Below are 19,845 nucleotides of genomic sequence, written 5' to 3'. Positions count from 1 at the left end.
GCCTATAACGGGAGCTTCCCAGAACGCCATCCTGAGGTCTGTCTTGCGTCATGGCGAATGATGAAAAGAGTGCACCCCACGTTCCCAGACCCTTTATATGGCCTCAGATCTGCCTAGCAACTCCATTCCAATTCTCACTATTTGCTGACATCTAGGGGAAGGCGTATGCAGTGCATCTCGACCAATAGAAGACATGCAAATTAATAAACTGACCCCAGAACAGCCTGCCTGATTTCAGATTTCTCACTTCCTCACAGGAAGTTTGCTCCAACTTGAGTTCTGTTTTACTCACAGATATAATTCAAACGGTTTTAGAAACTAGATAGTGTTTTCTATCCAATAGTAATAATAATATGCATATTGTAAGAGCAAGAATTGAGTACGAGACAGTTTAATTTGGGAATGACATTTTTACAAAGTGAAAACAGCACCCCCTATTGAGAAGGTTAAAAGCTGCTTTCATCTACACATTTTAAAAGAAAGCTCTGAGTTGAAATATATCCTCATGGCAACCCCTTCAGTTGCATGGTAGGATGGACCTGGGTATTTCTAATGCCTGGCTTGTTTACCCTTAATTGAGCTGATTCAGGGAGACTGACAATCCCAGCAACAGATGGTGTGGATTAGGCACATAATTATTGCCTATTACATTACTTTATGAGCAGCGCAAGCTGGCAATTATTTACTGTGTGTCTGTCTTTATGAGAGTGTGAGTTTGCCAAAACTGACACTGTTTATACATTCTGTAAAATGGATGTGCTGTGTGTATCTATGTCATTCATGGAGAAAGTGCATGAGTTATTGTAATTCAGCACAAGCGTTCAGATCAGGAGTTAGTAGCAGGCTGAATGAGTACATCAGAGGGGTGGGAACAGGGTTTTGGAGATCCCCATCCGCTGCATTCATCGTGGAGCTGGGAGCTAGACACGGACTGATAGAGCTAGACACGGACTGATAGAGCTAGACACGGACTGATAGAGCTAGACACGGACTGATAGAGCTAGACACGGACTGATAGAGCTAGACACGGACTGATAGAGCTATAAATACCTACCGCGTCTGCGACTTGGCTTCCTCAGACTGCCTCAGCCCATCACAACAGACTACAATACTACCCCACCCGCCCTACACTCACCTCAAACACAGCAATTCCATTATTTTACTTTTAGATCTGTATATGTTGTTGTAAATTGTTAGATATTACTGCACTGCTGGAGCTAGGAACACAAGCATTTCGCTACACCGCAATAACATCTGCTAAATATTTGTGTGCGACCAATAGTTAGATTTGATTTGATCACTGGTCCACACTCACCTCAAACAGAGCAACACCACCCCCACCCGCCCCACACTCATCTCCACACTTACCTCAACACAGTAACACCACCCCACAGCCCTGTTAATTTCCCACCAACCTCTACTAGTACTACTGTTATGTGCTATGAATCTTTGTATAGTGTGTTTGACTTCTTCTGTGTGATCTGATCAGTGGCCTGACCTCTGACCTTTCAGAGTTTGCCTATGGAGGACACCCATATCCATTTTCAGGGATATTCGAGATAACGCCAGGGGATGCCACAGAACTCGGGGAGACATTCAAATTCAAGTGAGTATCATGGCTTAAATCGAGGGCACTTAGGGTTTTCTCACTGTATTTCGAAAAACAAGGTATGGTTAGTTGCCAAATACTTGAGCTAAAACATGAGAACATCCTTAAACCTGTTTGAAGTGGAACCAGTACTGTTGCTGACATATGTGTTCTTTCTTCACTGCTTGTGATGGATTCTGAAAACTGGTCATTTCTATTCATATTGGTAAAGTACATTTTTTCTGTTTAAAGCGGAACATAGGATCACGAGAATACCATGAAGTCACATAGGATTTCTGCTTCAAGCGACACTGAGGATCACATGAATAGCTAATGGTTACTGACAGTTTTTTTTATTTTCTTCAATTGTTGTGGAGACCACCTTCATGGCCAATTTCTTGTCTTTATCTTGCAATCATTTTGTGACAATAATGCTCCCTAAAATGGTTATCATTATTTACTGCCTTGTAAAGGACACTCTGCCGTGTTGAAGTGTCGAGCCTTTACAGCTATGTTCAATGAAGCACACTGTTACAATGATAGTGATGGAGGAGGAAGAAGAGGAAAATCCCAGCTGGACTGACATAGAATGTTATGAATACACTTGCCTGTATAAGAGTACAGAAGAACGTGTGTGTGTGGGGGTGTTTCTACAGCGTGTCATTGCAGATGTGCAAGCATAGATGTGCATGCATTCATGCAAGCCCCAAGTTGGTGTCTGGCTACTTTTGATTGTGTGTGCGTGCCTGGTTAAGTCTGTGTGTGGGGCTCTGTAGCTTGTTAGCATAAATTAGGCTTTATTTGTCACATGAGCCGAATACAAGTGTAGACCTTACCATGAAATGCTTACTTACAAGCCCTTAACCAACAGTGCAGTTCAAGAAGAGTTAAGAAAATATTTACCAAATAAACAATAATAAAAAGTAACACAATAAAATAACAATAACGAGGCTATATACAGGAGGTACCGGTACTGAGCCAATGTGCGGGGGTACAGGTTAGAGGTCATTTGTACATGTAGGTAGGGGTGAAGTGACTATGCATAGATAATAAACAGTGAGTAGCAGCAGTGTACAAAACCAATGGGGGGGATCAATGTAAATAGTCCGGTGGCCATTTGATTAATTGTTCAGCAGTCTTATGGCTTGGGGGTAGAAGCTGTTAAGGAGCCTTTTGGTCCTAGACTTGGCACCCTGGTACCGCTTGCTGTGCGGTAGCAGAGAAAACAGTCTATGACTTGGATGACTGGAGTCTCTGACAATTTTTTGGGCTTTCCTCTGACACCGCCTGTTATATTGGTCCTGTATGGCAGCAAGCTTGGCCCCAGTGATGTACTGGGCCATACGCACTACCCTCTGTAGCGCCTTATGGTCAGATCCCGAGCAGTTGCCATACCAGGCAGTGATGCAACCAGTCAGGATGCTCTCGATGTTGCAGCTGTATAACTTTTTGAGGATCTGAAGACCCATGCCAAGTCTTTTCAGTCTCCTGAGGGGGGGAAAAGGTGTTGTCGTGCCCGCTTCACGACTGTCTTGGTGTGTTTGGACCATGATAGTTTGTTGGTGATGTGGACACCAAGGAACTTAACTCTCGACCCGCTCCACTACAGCCCTGTCGATATTAATGGGGGCCTGTTCGGCCCGCCTTTTCCTGTAGTCCACAATCAGCTCCTTTTGTCTTGCTCACATTGAGGGAGAGGTTGTTGTCCTGGCACCACACTGCCAGGTCTCTGACCTCCCTATAGGCTGTCTCATCGTTGTCGGTGATCAGGCCTACCACTGTTGTGTCGTCAGCAAACTTAATGATGGTGTTGGAGTTGTTTGGCCATGCAGTTGTGGGTGAACAAGGAGTACAGGAGGGGACTAAGTACACACCCCTGAGGGGCCCCAGTGTTGAGGAACAGTGTGGCAGACGTGTTGTTGCCTACCCATAGCACCTGGGGTCGGTCCGTCAAGAAGTCCAGGATCCAGTTGCAGAGGGAGGTGTTTAGTCCCTGGGTCCTTAGCTTAGTGAGGAGCTTTGTGGGCATTATGGTGTTGAACGCTGAGCTGTAGTCAATGAACAGCATTCTCACATAGGTGTTCCCTTTGTTCAGGTGGGAAATGACTATCTAAAGGATAGAAGTCAGGCTGTTAGAGTCGACAGCATCCAGTCGGAGCCATTGGAGTTGGTTAAAGGTGTCCCACAAGGTTCTATACTTAGTCCATTACTGTTCACTCTCTACATAAACAATATCGGTGATGAGATAAGAAAGTGTCAAATTCATTTATATGCTTATGACACTGTCATGTACTCTATCGCTTCATCGGCTGACCAAGCATTATCATTATTGGAGACAGATTTTAAGATATTACAAGGGTATTTTATATAGCTGAAACTTGTTTTAAATGCAAAGAAAATACATTTTATGATTTTTAATAGGTTCAAAAAGTTGGTTGAAAATACACTTGCACTTACAAGCTTAGATGGTTCTCAAATTAATCAGGTCTCTGCATATTAATACTTAGAGATATGGTTGGATGATTAACTGTCTTTTAAAATGCATATTGACGAACTTTGTAAACGGCTAAAAATCAAGCTATGCTTCCTCTATAGAAACAGGACATGTTTGTCCTCTACAAATAGAAGACAAATTGTGCAAGCTACTTTTATGTCTGTTATAGATTATGGGGATATTATTTACATGCATGCTACGGCATCAACACTTAAATCGCTGGATGCTACTTATCATTGCGAACTTAGGTTTATTACGGGTGCTAGCTACAGAACTCACCATTGTGTTTTTTATCAAAATGTGGGTTGGACTTCTCTGTCCATGAGACGAGAACAACATGCTCTCGTGTTGTCTATAAAGCACTTCTGAATAAGCTACCTTCTTATTTATCATCACTCATCAATATTAGAATTAGAATTCCTAAATCCAGGTCTTAAGCATGGATTACACTTGAGGCCCATGTGATTTCCACAGAGTTGGGAATGGTTGCCTTTTCCTGTTACGCTCCTTGCCTATGGAATAGCCTGCAGACTAAACTTAAACTTGAGACTCTTGTCCCCCTTGCCCATTTTTATTTTTATTTTTATATTGCTTGTAACTGTTTCGGGTAATGCAAGTTCTTGTGCTGTTAGGTTATTCCCGTATGTGTAAATGTAATCTGTTGCTGTATTGTTTTTGTGTTACCTGTGATCGTTTTGTTTGTATTTTGTAGTTTCTTAATCTTAATAATTGTACCTAAACTGTATGTGTAAACATGTCTACGCAGGGCCCAGCTGTAAAAGAGACCTTGGTCTCAGGCTGTGTTCCTTGTTGAAATAAAGGTTCAAAAAAGAAAAGAAAATGGCAGTGTGGAATGCGATTGAGATTGCATCATCTGGATCTGTTGGGGCAGTATGCGAATTGGAGTGGGTCTATGGTATCCGGGAGGATGCTATTGATGTGAGCCATGACCAGCCTTTCAAAGCACTTCATGGTGACCGACGTGAGTGCTACGGGGTGGTAATCATTTCGGCAGGTTACCTTCGCTTCCTTGGGCACAGGGACTATGGTGGTCTGCTTGAAACGTAGGTATTACAGACTCGGTCAGGGAGAGGTTGAAAATGTTAATGAGTACACGTCCTGGTAATCCGCCTGGCCCCGCGGCTTTGTGAATGTTGACCTGTATAAAGGTCTTGGTCATATCGCCTACCGTCCAGAACTGCTGGTGCTCTTGTGCATGCTTCAGTGTTGCTTGCCTCGAAGCGAGCATAAAAGGCGTTTAGCTCGTCTGGTAGGCTCCCTTCACTGGGCAGCTCGCGTCAGGGTTTCCCTTTGTAGTCCGTAATAGTTTTCAAGCCCTGCCACATCCGACGAGCATCAGAGCCGGTGTAGTAGGATTCAGTCTTAATCATGTATTGACACTTTGCTTTTATGACGGTTCGTCTGAGTGCATAGCGGGATTTCTTATAAGCGTCCGGATTAGTGTCCCACTCCTTGTAAGAGGCAGCTCTAGCCTTTAGCTCGATGCGGATGTTGCCTGCAATCCATGACTTCTGGTTGGGATATGTAAGTACAGTGGTTCCTCCTTTAAACGTTGCGAGCTTACACCGCGGGACTTAGAGGTACCCAGCGTCACGGCTTCATTGCTCCAGACCACCACAAGGGGGAGTTTTGGCACTCATTATACACTTGGGTCCCAAGGTTTTTATATGACCAATCATATTGAGTGGTTTCAATGATGAATTTAACGCGAGTCACCCGTCCCTGGTGACTTTCTTCAGCAAAGATGGCTGACAAAACATTGCGGTGGAAGCAAATGTAAGTAATTATAATGTCATAACGAGTCAAGCAAAACATTTACAATTTAGAGGAATATGTTAGTGAATGTAGAGAAACGATTGTGCATATTCTTTTTGTCATGAAGTTAATTTACGAAAATTGCTATTTAGCAAGTTAGCTGACTAGCTAACATTAGCCAACTAGCTAGCTGGTGTTATGACATGAGTATGACATTGTAATTCGTGTTGTTTAATGTTTTAGGGACTCCTGAGAGAACTAGCAAACCAGGCTGTCGTCTTGGGAAACAGTGGATGTAAAGAATCTATCTAGCTAAAGCATTTACTGCAAATTTAATGTACAATTGTGTAAGTTTGCCTTGCCGTGCAATGCAGCTGAAGTAACATAGCTAGCTAGATAACTATTTACTTGCTAATTGTGTAGTGGAGGATAAAAATAACTGTATGCCTATGGATGTGTAGCTAGCTACAGTATGTAGCCGATCTGTGTATGGGCCCTAAAACGTTAGATTGTTAAGAATATTAGTTCAGAACCTATGAACCTCAGCTATCATAGTTGTTGTATCAACTTCAAGTCTGAAATGCATTAATGAAGCCTATGGATAGAGTAGAATATAATAACTCTATTGTGCCAAGGATGCAAGTCCTATATACATGTACTGTAGTTATTACCACACATGAGATCCCCCACATTGTAGCCTGTACATTGAATATATTCACTGATCATGTACTTTTCCTTGGCAAATAAAAGTGCAGTTCAGGTATGAATCTCTGAAAGACATTCTTTTTCAGTCATATCCAATACCAAGTGTATCAAACTCCATTCTTTGAATGATGCTGTGTCTGCATGTATGTATTACAATTATACACTTCAACAGTGTTTACCACTCCTGGGACATCAATGATTACACATTGTAACTATGCAATAGACTAGAAACATGATTTAAGTAAAGGCTGATTTATAATTCATATATACATTCGGAAAAACACTGCATCTAACTCCATTCATCTGCATTAATCTGAGAACACAGGATAGTATTTCAATGAGATACTTAATTTCAACCAGTGGATAATGTGAAATGGGAAAGGGAAAGAGTTAAGAACAGAGGCAGACAGCATATGATTAATGAATTACAGTGCTACCCTAATTCTCTCAGTTCATCACAATTAATCAAATCAAATTTTATTGGTCACATACACATGGTTAGCAGATGTTAATGCGAGTGTAGCGAAATGCTTGTGCTTCTAGTTCCGACCATGCAGTAATATCTAACAAGTAATCTAACAATTTCACAACAACTACCTGATACACACACGTGTAAAGGAATTAATAAGAATATGTACATATAAGTATATGGATGAGCGATGGCCAAACGGCATAGGCAAGATGCAGTAGATGGTATAGAGTACAGTATATACATATGAGATGAGTAATGTAGGCTATGTAAACATATAAAGTGGCATTGTTTAAAGTGACTAGTGATACATTTATTACATCCAATTTTTAATTATTAAAAGTGGCTAGAGATTTGAGTCAGTATGTTGGCAGCAGCCACTCAATGTTAGTGATGACTGTTTAACAGTCTGATGGCCTTGAGATAGAAGCTGTTTTTCAGTCTCTCGGTCCCAGCTTTGATGCACCTGTACTAGAGGTCGACCGATTAATCGGAATGGCCGATTAATTAGGTCCGATTTCAAGTTTTCCTAACAATCGGAAATCGGTAGTTTTGGATGCCGATTTTGCCCCCCCCCCCCCCCTTCTTTAAAAAAAAAACTAGGCAAGTCAGTTAAGAACACATTCTTATTTTCAATGATGGCCTAGGAACGGTGGGTTAACTGCCTTGTTCGGGGGCAGAACGACAGATTTTTACCTTGTCAGCTCAGGGATTCGATCTTGCAACCTTACGGTTAACTAGTCCAACGCTCTAACCACCTGCCTCACGAGGAGCCCGCCTGTTACGCGAATGCAGTAAGAAGCCAAGGTAAGTTGCTAGCTAGCATTAAACTTATCTTATAAAAAACAATCAATCAATCAATCAATCATAATCACTAGTTATAACTACACATGGTTGATGATATTACTAGTTTATCTAGCGTGTCCTGCGTTGCATATAATTGATGCAGTGCGCATTCGCGAAAAAGGACTGTCGTTGCTCCAATGTGTACCTAACCATAAACATCAATGCTTTTCATAAAATCAATACACAGAAGTATATATTTTTTAAACCTGCATATTTAGCTAAAAGAAATCCAGGTTAGCAGGCAATATTAACCAGGTGAAATTGTGTCACTTCTCTTGCGTTCATTGCACGCAGAGTCAGGGTATATGCAACAGTTTGGGCCGCCTGGCTCGTTGCGAACTAATTTGCCAGAATTCTACGTAATTATGACATAACATTGAAGGTTGTGCAATGTAACAGGAATATTTAGACTGATGGATGCCACCCGTTAGATAAAATACGGAACGGTTCCGTATTTCACTGAAAGAATAAACGTTTTGTTTTCGAGATGATAGTTTCCGGATTCGACCATATTAATGACCTAAGGCTCGTATTTCTGTGTGTTATTATGTTATAATTAAGTCTGTGATTTGATAGAGCAGTCTGACTGAGCGATGGTGGGCACCAGCAGGCTCGTAAGCATTCATTGAAACAGCACTATCCTGCGTTTTGCCAGCAGCTCTGCTGTTTATGACTTCAAGCCTATCAACTCCCGAGATTAGGCTGGTGTAACCGATGTGAAATGGCTAGCTAATTAGCGGGGTGCGCGGTAAAAGCATTTCAAACGTCACTCGCTCTGAGACTTGGAGTAGTTATTCCCCTTGCTCTGCATGGGTAACGCTGCTTCGAGGGTGGCTGTTGTCGATGTGTTCCTGGTTCGAGCCCAGGTAGCGGTGAGGAGAGGGATGGAAGCTATACTGTTACACTGGCAATACTAAAGTGCCTATAAGAACATCCAATAGTCAAAGGTATATGAAATACAAATGGTAGAGAGAGAAATAGTCCTATAATTCCTATAATAACTACAACCTAAAACCTCTTACCTGGGAATATTGAAGACTCATGTTAAAAGGAACCACCAGCTTTCATATGTTCTCATGTTCTGAGCAAGGAACTTAAACGTTAGCTTTCTTACATGGCACATATTGCACTTTTACTTTCTTCTCCAACACTTTGTTTTTGCATTATTTAAACCAAATTGAACATGTTTCATTATTTATTTGAGGCTAAATTTATTTTATTGATGTATTAAGTTAAAATAAGTGTTCACGGCCTCCCGGGTGGCGCAGTGGTCTAGGGCACTGCATCGCAGCGCTAGCTGCGCCACCAGAGTCTCTGGGTTCGCGCCCAGGCTCTGTCGCAGCCGGCCGCGACCGGGAGGTCCGTGGGGCGACGCACAATTGGCCTAGCGTCGTCCGGGTTAGGGAGGGTTTGGCCGGTAGGGATATCCTTGTCTCACCGCGCTCCAGCGACTCCTGTGGCGGGCCGGGCGCAGTGCGCGCTAACCGAGGGGGCCAGGTGCACGGTGTTTCCTCCGACACATTGGTGCGGCTGGCTTCCGGGTTGGAGGCGCGCTGTGTTAAGAAGCAGTGCGGCTTGGTTGGGTTGTGCTTCGGAGGACGCATGGCTTTCGACCTTCGTCTCTCCCGAGCCCGTACGGGAGTTGTAGCGATGAGACAAGATAGTAATTACTAGCGATTGGATACCACGAAAATTGGGGAGAAAAGGGGGTAAAATTTAAATAAAAATAAATAAATAAATAATAATAAATAAGTGTTCATTCAATATTGTTGTAATTGTCATTATTACAAACAAAAAAAATAAAAAAATTTTTTTTTTATATATATATATATATATATATATATATATATATATATATATATATATATATAAAAATAATTAATTTAATCGGCATCTGCTTTTTTTTGGTCCTCCAATAATCGGTATCGGCGTTGAAAAATCATAATCGGTCGACCTCTAACCTGTACTGACTTCGCCTTCTGGATGATAGCGGGGTGAACAGGCAGTGGCTCAGGTGGTTGTTGTCCTTGATTATCTTTTTGGCCTTCCTGTGACATCGGGTGGTGTAGGTGTCTTGGAGGGCAGGTAGTTTGCCCCCGGTGATGCATTGTGCAGACCTCACTACCCTCTGGAGAGCCTTGCGGTTGTGGGCGGAGCAGTTGCCGTACCAGGCACTGATACAGCCCGACAGGATGCTCTCGATTGTGCATCTCTAAAAGTTTGAGCGTTTTTGGTGCCAAGCCAAATTTCTTCAGCCTCCTGAGGTTGGAGAGGCGCTGTTGCGCCTTCTTCACCACGCTGTCTGTGTGGGTGGACCATTTCAGTTTGTCCATGATGTGTACGCCGAGGAACTTAACTTTCCACCTTCTCCACTACTGTCCCGTCGATGTGGATAGGGGGTGCTCCCTCTGCTGTTTCCTGAAGTCCACGATCATCTCCTTCTGTTTTGTTGATGTTGAGTGTGGGGTTGTTTTCCTGACATCACTCTCCGAGGGCCCTCACCTCCTCCCTGTAGGCCGTCTTGTCGTTGTTGGTCATCAAGCCTACCATTTTAGTGTCGTCTGCAAACTTGATGATTGAGTTGGAGGCGTGCATGGCCACGCAGTCGTGGGTGAACAGGGAGTACAGGAGAGGACTGAGAACGCACCCTTGTGGGGCCCCAGTGTTGCGGATCAGCGGGGGTGGAGATGTTGTTCCCTACCCTCGCCACCTGGGGGGGCGGCCCGTCAGGAAGTCCAGGACCGAGTTGCACAGGGCGGGGTCGAGACCCAGGGTCTCGAGCTTAATGATGAGTTTGGAGGGTACTGTGGTGTTAAATGCTGAGCTGTATTCCTCTTGACCAGATGTGTTAGGGCAGTGTGATTGCGATTGCGTCGTCTGTGGACCTATTGGTGTGGTAAGCAAATTGGAGTGGGTCTAGGGTGTCAGGTAGGGTGGAGGTGATATGGTCCTTGACTAGTCTCTCAAAGCACTTCATGATGACGGAAGTGAGTGCTACGGGGCGATAGTCGTTTAGCTCAGTTACCTTAGCTTTCTTGGGAACAGGAACAATGGTGGCCCTCTTGAAGCATGTGGGAACAGCAGACTGGGATAGGGATTGATTGAATATGTCCGTAAACACACCAGCCAGCTGGTCTGCGCATGCTCTGAGGACGCAGCTAGGGATGTCGTCTGGGCCGGCGGGCCTTGCGAGGGTTAACACGTTTAAATGTTTTACTCACGTTGGCTGCGGTGAAGGAGAGCCCTCAGGTTTTGGTAGCGGGCTGTGTCGGTGGCACTGTATTTGTCACGATCGTCTTCTTGTGAGAAAGTGGACCAAGGCGCAGCGTTTGCAAAATACATCTTCTTTATTTTAGAAGAGAGAAAAAACAAGAAACTAACAACTATACACAAACTAACAAAATAACAAACTGACGACCGTGAAGCTATACAGACAAATAGTGCTGACACAAACACTACACATAGACAATTACCCACAACAGCTAAAGCCTATGGCTGCCTTAAATATGGCTCCCAATCAGAGACAACAATAACCAGCTGTCTCTAATTGAGAACCAATTCAGGCAACCATAGACTTTCCTAGACACCTACACTGAACACTAAACCATCTACTCTACTTAACCCCCTAAACCATACAACACCCTAGACAATACAAAAAACACACAAAGACAACCCACCCCAACTCACGCCCTGACCAACTAAATAAATAAAAGAAAAAGGAACAATAGGTCAGGAACGTGACATAACCCCCCCCTTAAGGTGCGAACTCCGGGCGCACCAGCATAAAGTCTAGGGGAGGGTCTGGGTGGGCGTCTGTCCACGGTGGCGGCTCTGGCACTGGTCGTGGTCCCCACCCCACCATAGTCACTACCCGCTTTCGTAGCCTCCTCCAAATGGCCACCCTCCACATTAACCCCACCGGACTAAGGGGCAGCACCGGACTAAGGGGCAGCACCGGACTAAGGGGCAGCACCGGACTAAGGGGCAGCACCAGGATAAGGGGCAGCACCAGGATAAGGGGCAGCACCAGGATAAGGGGCAGCACCAGGGACGGATCCTGGCTGGATGGCGGATCCTGGCTGGCTGGCTCTGGTGGATCCTGGCTGGCTGGCGGATCCTGGCTGGCTGGCTCTGGCGGATCCTGGCTGGATGACGGCTCTGGCGGATCCTGGCTGGATGACGGCTCTGGCGGATCCTGGCTGGATGACGGCTCTGGCGGATCCTGGCTGGATGACGGCTCTGGCGGATCCTGGCTGGATGACGGCTCTGGCGGATCCTGGCTGGATGACGGCTCTGGCGGATCCTGGCTGGACGGCTCATGGCTGGCTGACGGATCTGGCTGCTCATGGCTGGCTGACGGATCTGGCTGCTCATGGCTGGCTGACGGATCTGGCTGCTCATGGCTGGCTGACGGATCTGGCTGCTCATGGCTGGCTGACGGATCTGGCTGCTCATGGCTGGCTGACGGATCTGGCTGCTCATGGCTGGCTGACGGATCTGGCTGATCCTGTCTGGCGGAAGGCTCTGGTTGATCCTGTCTGGCGGAGGCTCTGGCTGATCCTGTCTGGCGGAGGCTCTGGCTGATCCTGTCTGGCGGAAGGCTCTGGCTGATCCTGTCTGGCGGAAGGCTCTGGCTGATCCTGTCTGGCGGAAGGCTCTGGCGGCTCCTGTCTGGCGGAAGGCTCTGGCGGCTCCTGTCTGGCGGACGGCTCTGAAGGCTCATGGCAGACGGGCGGCTTTGCAGGCTCAGTACAGACGGGCGGCTTTGAAGACTCAGTACAGACGGGCAGTTCATTCGGCGCTTGGCAGACGGACAGTTCAGACAGCGTTGGGCAGACGGGCAGTTCAGGCGCCGTTGGGCAGACGGGCAGTTCAGGCGCCGTTGGGCAGACGGCAGACTCTGGCCGGCTGAGACGCACTGTAGGCCTGGTGCGTGGTGCCGGAACTGGAGGTACCGGGCTAAGGACACGCACCTTCAGGCTAGTGCGGGGAACAACAACAGGGCACACTGAACTCTCAAAGCGTACTATAGGCCTGGTGCGTGGTACCGGCACTGGTGGTACCGGGCTGAGGGCACGCACATCAGGGCGAGTACGGGGAGAAGGAACAGTGCATACTGGACCCTGGAGACACACATTTGGCCTAGTGCGTGGTGCCGGAACTGGTGGTACCGGGCTGGGGACACGCATCTCAGGGCTAGTGCGGGGAGGAGGAGCAGGGCATACTGGACCCTGGAGACGCACATTAGGCCTAGTGCGTGGTGCCGGAACTGGTGGTACCTGGCTGGGGACACGCATCTCAGGGCTAGTGCGGGGAGGAGGAACAGGGCATACTGGACCCTGGAGACGCACATTAGGCCTAGTGCGTGGTGCCGGAACTGGTGGTACCGGGCTGGGGACACGCATCTCAGGGCTAGTGCGGGGAGGAGAAACAAGACGTACTGGACTCTGGAGACGCACAAAAGGCTTGGTGCGTGGTGCCGGAACTGGAGGACTGGTACGAGGGGCTGCCACAGGAGAGTTAGCACGTGGAACTGCTACAGGAGGTGCAGGACTAGGGAGGCGTACAGGAGGCCTGGTTCGTGGGACTGTCATTCCCAGACGGTTAGCACGCACCTCAGGACGAGCCTGGAGAGCTGACTCAGGTAACATCACTTCCCGCACACGCTCTGTCGGGTGGATTTTGTGCCTCACGCACCAACACAGCAGCTCCCTCATTTCACTCTCCTCCAACCTCCCCAATAAATCCTTAACAGTCTCTGTATCATTCCCATTGCTCACCTCCAATATCAGCCCGACTGGCTCAGGTTCCTTCTTAGGGTCCTCACGGGTAGCACGGGAAGTTGACGCAGATCTCCTATCTGGACTCGCCACACTCCCCATGAGCCCCTCCCCAAGAAATTTTGGGCGTTTCCTCAAGGGCTTCCTACCGCGCCTTCGTGCTCCTTTCTCCAGCTCCATAATCCTGTAACCCTCCTCGCACTGCTCCAGCGAATCCCAAGCAGGCTCCGGCACTTTCTCTGGATCGCACGCCCACCTGTCTATCTCTTCCCAGGTTGTTCTCCACTCATCCTTTTCCCGGGTCCATTCCTCCACTAAGCGCTGTTCCATCCTTTCACGCTGCTTGGTCCTGGTTTGGTGGGTAATTCTGTCACGATCGTCTTCTTGTGAGAAAGTGGACCAAGGCGCAGCGTTTGCAAAATACATCTTTTATTTTAGAAGAGAGAAAAAACAAGAAACTAACAACTATACACAAACTAACAAAATAACAAACTGACGACCGTGAAGCTATACAGACAAATAGTGCTGACACAAACACTACACATAGACAATTACCCACAACAGCTAAAGCCTATGGCTGCCTTAAATATGGCTCCCAATCAGAGACAACAATAACCAGCTGTCTCTAATTGAGAACCAATTCAGGCAACCATAGACTTTCCTAGACACCTACACTGAACACTAAACCATCTACTCTACTTAACCCCCTAAACCATACAACACCCTAGACAATACAAAAAACACACAAAGACAACCCACCCCAACTCACGCCCTGACCAACTAAATAAATAAAAGAAAAAGGAACAATAGGTCAGGAACGTGACAGTATTGTCCTCAAAGCGAGCGAAGAAGTTATTTAGTTTGTCTGGGAGCAGGACATCTGGGTCCGCGACGGGGCTGGTTTTCTTTTTGTAATCCGTGATTGACTGTAGACCCTGCCACTTCCTCTTGTGTCTGAAGCGTTGAAATGCGATTCTGTTTTGTCTATACTGACGCTGAGCTTGTTTGATTACCTTGCAGAGGGAATAACTACACATTTTTTATATTCGGTCATGTTTCCGGTCGCCTTGCCCTGATTTAAAAGCAGTGGTTTGCGCGACTGCTGCCATCAATCCACGGTTTCTGATTGGGGAAGGTTTTAATAGTCGCTGTTGGAACAACATCACCGATGCACTTGCTAATAAACTCGCTCACCGAATCAGCGTATGCATCAATGTTGTTGTTCGACGCTATCCGGAACATATCCCAGTCCACGTGATCGAAGCAATCTTCAATTGTGGAATCAAATTGGTCGGACCAGCGTTGAACAGACCTGAGCACGGGCGTTTCCTGTTTTAGTTTCTGTCTATAGGCTGGGAGCAACAAAATGGAGTCGTGGTCAGATTTGCCTTTATGGAGGGCGAGGGATGGCTTTGTATGCGTCGTGGAAGTTAGAGTAGCAATGATCCAGAATTTTCCCAGCCCGGGTCGCACATTCGATGTGCTGATAGAATTTAGGGAGCCTTGTTTTCAGATTAGTGTCTCTAGCGGTGTCTCCTAACCTTCGGGCCAACTGGGGGCCCAAGGCTGGTTATCTTAAGAGTGGGTGAAGTGGCAATGACGGGACTGGCTTCCTCTCTCATATCAAAACATACCTGCAGACAAGAGACAGATGGATAGAGAGAGAGAGCATGATTAAGCCTTTTTTTTATTCTAACACGGTCAGTCATCATAATCATCAGGAGGTGAAATGCAAAACTGACCTTGGATCATTAACTCTGGGACTACTACATCACTGTATTTCAATGTAAAGCATCTCTTTAATAATACTTCCTGCTGACCCGACCAAGTGACCTCCTAACTATGATCATGCTGTGCCCTCTGTATCAGCCAGTTCAGATGCGGGAAGGGTTTACCAACACAGCTGATATAACCTAGAGGATTTAGGGAGAAGGGGATGAAGTGAAGGGGGGGGGGGGGGGGGGGACTGTTATTGTGTGTGGTCTCACCTGGTATCCACACTAAGTCGTTACAGAGTACTTTATGCTGAAAAACAGACACATGAGGACAAACAATAGGAGATGTCGTTATTAGACATAAATACCACTTGAAGCTTGATGATGACTTGATCATTTGAATCAGCTGTGTAGTGCTAAGGCAAAAACAAATGTGCACAGGTGTTTGGAGCATTCCGATATGCCACAGCTGTTGAGGTGTCAGGTTCACCTTAAAGGGTGATTATTCCAACTCTCTGAAAATGCTGCAGATCTGCCCACAGACAAGGTAGGAACACATATCCCACACAGAAGAGGTGGATAGAATTCGACAGGTCAAGGTATCCTTCCTCCAAACTGCAGTAAGTTGTTGTACTGACATGTCACAGCACTCCAAACATCTCTCCATTAGTGTTCCACTCTTACAGAGAGTGAGGGTTTTGTGGGGGGGGGGCCTAATCTCTGTGGCCCTGTGGTCTTCCTTCATGAATAGTGAACACTGAGGTGGGTCCGAGGTTATAGAAATGCAAGTTGTGTGTGGCTCTGAGGTGTCTGCATCACATGCATTCCATAACCACTATCGGAGTAAACCTGAAACATTTAAATATAGAGGGCTATGTCTCACCACTTGGTTATTGCAGGGAAATCATGACTTGGCAGCAACAGATAGTCCAATGAAAAATGGCTGAGTGTTTATGTGCTGTAAATCTGTAAATTAGCAGCTGACATCTTTTTTTTTATTAACCTCTCTAGGGTACGTGAGACGGTAGAGTCCCACCTCTTCAACAGCCAGTGAAACTGCAGGGCGCCAAATTCAAAACAACAGAAATCCCATAATTAAAATTCCTCAAACATACATGTATTTTACACCATTTTAAAGATACACTTGTTGTAAACCCAGCCACAGTGTCCGATTTCAAATAGGCTTTACGACCAAAGCAAACCAAACGATTATGTTAGGTGAGTGCCTATTCACAGAATAACACAGCCATTTTTCCAGCCAAAGAGAGGAGTCACAAAAAGCAGAAATATCGATCGAATTAATCACTAACCTTTGATGATCTTCCTCAGATGACACTCATAGGACTTCATGTTACACAATACATGTATGTTTTGTTCGGTAAAGTTCATATTTATAACCAAAAATCGGAGTTTACATTGGCTCGTTATGTTCAGTAATTCCAAAACATCCGGTGATTTTGCAGAGAGCCACATTAATTTACAGAAATAGTCATCATAAATGTTGATGAAAATACAAGTGTTATACATTGAATTTTAGATCCATTTCTCCTTAATGCAACCGCTGTGTCAGATTTCAGAAAAGCTTTACGGAAAAAGCAAACCATGCAATAATCTGAGTACGGCGCTCAGACGACAAATCAACCCAAAGACATATCCGCCATGTTGGAGTCAACAGAAGTCAGAAATAGCATTATAAATATTCACTTACCTTTGATCTTCATCAGAATGCACTCCCAGGAATCCCAGTTCCACAATAAATGTTTGTTTTGTTCGATAATGTCCATCATTTATGTGCAAATTCCTCCGCGTTCAGTACACAATCTAAACTCACGACGCGCGGGCAGGTCCAGGCAAAAGTTCAGACGAAAAGTCATATTCAAGTCCGTAGAAACATGTCAAACTAGGTATAGAATCAATCTTTAGGATGTTTTTAACATAAATCTTCAATAATGTTCCAACCGGAGAATTCCTTTGTCTTCAGAAATGCGATTGAACAAAGCTCGTTCTCACGTGAACGCGCATGGTCAGCTTATGTTCAGCTCATGGCAGACCTTACTCAATCCCCTCTCATTCGCCCCCACTTCACAGTAGAAGCATCAAACAAGGAAGTGCAACATGACCTCATTTCCACTGTATCTTGGATAAGCAAAGAGTTGAAAAACTAAAACCTCAGATTTCCCACTTCCTGGTTGGATTTTGTCTCTGGTTTTTGCCTGCCATATGAGTTCTGTAATACTCAGATATCTTTCAGACAGTTTTAGAAACTTCTGAGTGTTTTCTATCCAAATCTACTAATAATATGCATATCCTAGCATCTGGGCCTGAGTAGCAGACAGTTTACTCTGGGCACGCTTTTCATCCGGACGTGAAAATACTGGCCCCTACCCAAAATAAGTTAACAGGAAGCCAGTGTAGGGAGGCTAGCACTGGAGTAATATGATCAATTTTATTGGGTTCTAGTCAGGATTCTAGCAGCCGTATTTAGCACTAACTGAAGTTTATTTAGTGCTTTAGCCGGAAAGTAGACATTGCAGTAGTCTAACCTAGAAGTAACAAAAGCGTGGATACATTTTTCCGCATTTTTGGACAGAAAGTTTCTGATTTTTGCAATGTTACGTAGATGGAAAAAAGCTGTCCTTGAAACAGTCTTAATATGTTCGTCAAAAGAGAGATCAGGGTCCAGAGTAACGCCGAGGTCCTTCACAGTTTTATTTGAGACGACTGTACAACCATCAAGATTAATTGTTAGATTCAACAGAAGATCTCTTTGTTTCTTGGGACCTAGAACAAGCATCTCTGTTTTGTCCGAGTTTATAAAAGTAGAAAGTAGAAATCCATTATGTGGATATATTGAAGCAACATCTCAAGACATCAGTCATGAAGTTAGAGCTTGGTCGCAAATGGGTCTTCCAAATGAACAATGACCCCAAGCATACTTCCAAATCTGTGGCAAAATGGTTTAAGGACAACAAAGTCAAGGTATTGGAGTGGCCATCACAAAGCCCTGACCTCAATCCCATAGCAAATTTGTGGGCAGAACTGAAAAAGCGTGTGCGAGCAAAGGAGGCCTCCAAACATGACTCAGTTACGCCAGCTCTGTCAGGAGGAATGGGCCAAAATTCACCCAACTTATTGGGGGAAGCTTGTGGAAGGCTATCTGAAACATTTGACCCAAATTAGACAATTTAATGGCAATGCTACCAAATACTAATTGAGTGTATGTAAACTTCGGACCCTCTGGGAATGTGATGAAAGAAATAAAAGCTGAAATAAATCATTCTCTCTACTATTATTCTGACATTTCACATTCTTAAAATAAAGTGGTGATCTTAACTGACCTAAAACAGGGAATTTTTACTTGGATTAAATGTCAGGAATTGTGAAAAACTGAGTTGAAATGTATTTGGCTAAGGTGTATGTAAACTTCCGACTTCAACTGTATGTATTACCAACTCCAAGTTCATACATCATTGAAAATGTGTCTATGAATAAGTAAGAATAAAAAAGTTAATTTAACTTCTTAGATTTGGTGACATTATACATCTTAGTACGGTATCAATTTATGATTTGTATCAATGTGGACGAGAGACAGGGGAACAGGAACAGAGTATTTTTGCCGAGCAATGCAAAGAAGCTGGATCATTCTGGCAATGATACCAGCATCATCTACACGCTGCTAAGACACCCTAACTCTTTGCCATTGTACACGATGGCCCATTGCTCTGAGACTTCCTTTGACCATTCTAAAGCCCGCATTGGAAATCCTTGCCTTCATGGCCCTGACTTTCTGGTCGAACTCTTCATCTGACATATCAGAATAGCATTCCCTGACAGACATATTGTGTTCTTTCATCCTTCAGTAAAAAAAGCTAACCGTTACACTGTCATGAAATATGATTATATATCGACTATGAAACAAATAGGACATGGCCTGCTTATGAGTTGCCATGAAATAAAGTTAATTCAACTGAAAACGGCGAGAACAGGCGTTCATAGCTAAATGCTTTTGGTTAGCTTGAGAATAATAATTGCATGATTTATCATTCTACGGTATGTATTTAATATAGTAGAATGTTATGAACCGACACTGAATCGTAGGAGCTATGTGAAAGTTGGACGGAAGAATGCCCAGTGCTGGTTACCTGAGATGCCATCATCTCACAGTCCTTTGTAGGTGTCCACTATTTACATTTACATTTAAGTCATTTAGCAGACGCTCTTATCCAGAGCGACTTACAAGTACATACATTCATATTATTATTATTTTTTATTTTTTTTTATTTTTTTGTACTGGCCCCCCGTGGGAATCGAACCCACAACCCTGGCGTTGCAAGCGCCATGCTCTACCAACTGAGCCACACAGGGCCTATGACTTCCTTTGAATTGGAAAAAAGTTGCTTTCAGAACAGTTATTGACAAAAGTTTTGCTCTCGACAAAAAGACACAAATGTACCTCCATAGCATATAACAAT

General features: G+C 44.9%; 1 protein-coding gene across 2 annotated transcripts in view; it reads left to right on the top strand.

The window, feature by feature from the left end:
• desi2 (desumoylating isopeptidase 2) overlaps window positions 1-19,845 on the top strand; it is a 56,765-nt gene that overhangs the window by 30,034 nt on the left and 6,886 nt on the right. For both annotated transcript variants that reach the window (XM_038975246.1, XM_038975247.1), the window contains exon 3: window positions 1,513-1,606. In XM_038975246.1, the coding sequence (XP_038831174.1) occupies window positions 1,513-1,606 (94 nt within the window). The remainder of the gene's footprint in view (window positions 1-1,512; window positions 1,607-19,845) is intronic.

This window comes from Salvelinus namaycush, chromosome 35 (assembly GCF_016432855.1).
Source record: "Salvelinus namaycush isolate Seneca chromosome 35, SaNama_1.0, whole genome shotgun sequence".
Classification (NCBI taxonomy): Eukaryota; Metazoa; Chordata; class Actinopteri; order Salmoniformes; family Salmonidae; genus Salvelinus; species Salvelinus namaycush.
Note: the sequence above shows the minus strand (reverse complement) of the source record. Positions and strands in the feature narration are given on the sequence as shown.